This window comes from Myotis davidii, unplaced genomic scaffold, assembly GCF_000327345.1.
Source record: "Myotis davidii unplaced genomic scaffold, ASM32734v1 scaffold4, whole genome shotgun sequence".
NCBI classification, from domain to species: Eukaryota; Metazoa; Chordata; class Mammalia; order Chiroptera; family Vespertilionidae; genus Myotis; species Myotis davidii.
Genome location: NW_006294707.1, coordinates 1,053,187 through 1,054,294, shown reverse-complemented (window position 1 = coordinate 1,054,294; position 1,108 = coordinate 1,053,187). Strand labels below are relative to the sequence as shown.

Below are 1,108 nucleotides of genomic sequence, written 5' to 3'. Positions count from 1 at the left end.
TTAATTAATTAAAAACTGCAGAGTTGGGTGTGGAGGGTGGCGGCTCAGGGCGAGGCCCAGCAGTGAGGGCAGGAGCTGGGCTGGCAGCTTCGCGCCCTCTGTCCCCCCTTTCCTGAATTTCCTCTCCCACTGCTCCTTTCAGCCTGGCGGTCAGGTAATGTGAGAAAGGAAGGCGACTCACAGGCTACCCGGGAAAGCCCCTTGCAAACCTGGGTTTCCACGGGGATTCCCTGCACAGAGGAAGCTAAAGAAAAAACAACTGAATCTTTGGTCTCGGTCGCCATCTCGTGGTCGAAATGCCACATCACATCCTCGAAGCACCACCTCTGCTCCTGCGTCAGAACAGAGGGCTCAGGTGTAAGATTCTTTCTGGACTTTTCCCGACTGGAATTTTCCAACATCGTGACGGGGTCCCTCGCTTCGACATGAAACACCATCCTCTTTCAGCTCAGCCCTGGTTTTTCGAGGTTTATTAGACGAGGTCTTTCTGACCCCAAAACCCCACCCAGGAGGACCTGTGGCTGCTTCTCCCGCCTTACCTCCGCCTCCCACAGCACACACGGGGGCCCAACCCTAGGGGTGTGGGGCTAAAACACACTCATATATATGTTAATACTTTTCCACCCCGTCCCAAGTTCTTCTGGCATGGCTAATAAACTATTAACAGGAGAAAAATCACGGTTAGATGCATGAGCGTGGGAATTCACATGGGCATGAGAACTCCGAAGGCAGGGAGGCATCACTGGGTACATGAGACATGTTTGCCCTAGCCTGTTGCTCAGTGGTTAGAGAGCCAACCCCCAGACTGAAAGGTCTAGGGTTCGGTTCTGGTCAAGGGCACAGGCCTCGGTTGCTGGTTCGATCCTCTCCCCCGTTGGGGCAGGTGTGGTAGGCAACCATTCGATGTGTCTCTCTCACATCGATGTTCCTCTCTCTATCTCCCTCTCTCTCTCTCTCACCCCTCCCCTGCTCTCTCCCTTCCAGTCTCTCTAAAAGCCAATGGAAAAACGTCCTCAGGTGAGGATTAACAAACAACAACTACGAAAAAACACTTAGAGGAGAAGGGGTGGATATTGGGTCCCAGAAGTGAGAAGGGCGGCGAGGGTGG

At 53.5% G+C, this 1,108-nt stretch overlaps 1 protein-coding gene across 1 annotated transcript in view; it reads right to left on the bottom strand.

Annotated features, from left to right (window-relative positions):
* LOC102768653 (rano class II histocompatibility antigen, A beta chain) overlaps positions 1-401 on the bottom strand; it is an 8,192-nt gene extending 7,791 nt beyond the window's left edge. Inside the window, exon 1 of the mRNA XM_015567467.1 lies at positions 182-401. Coding sequence (XP_015422953.1) covers positions 182-401 — 220 coding nt within the window. The remainder of the gene's footprint in view (positions 1-181) is intronic.
* Positions 402-1,108: the final 707 nt, after the last annotated feature.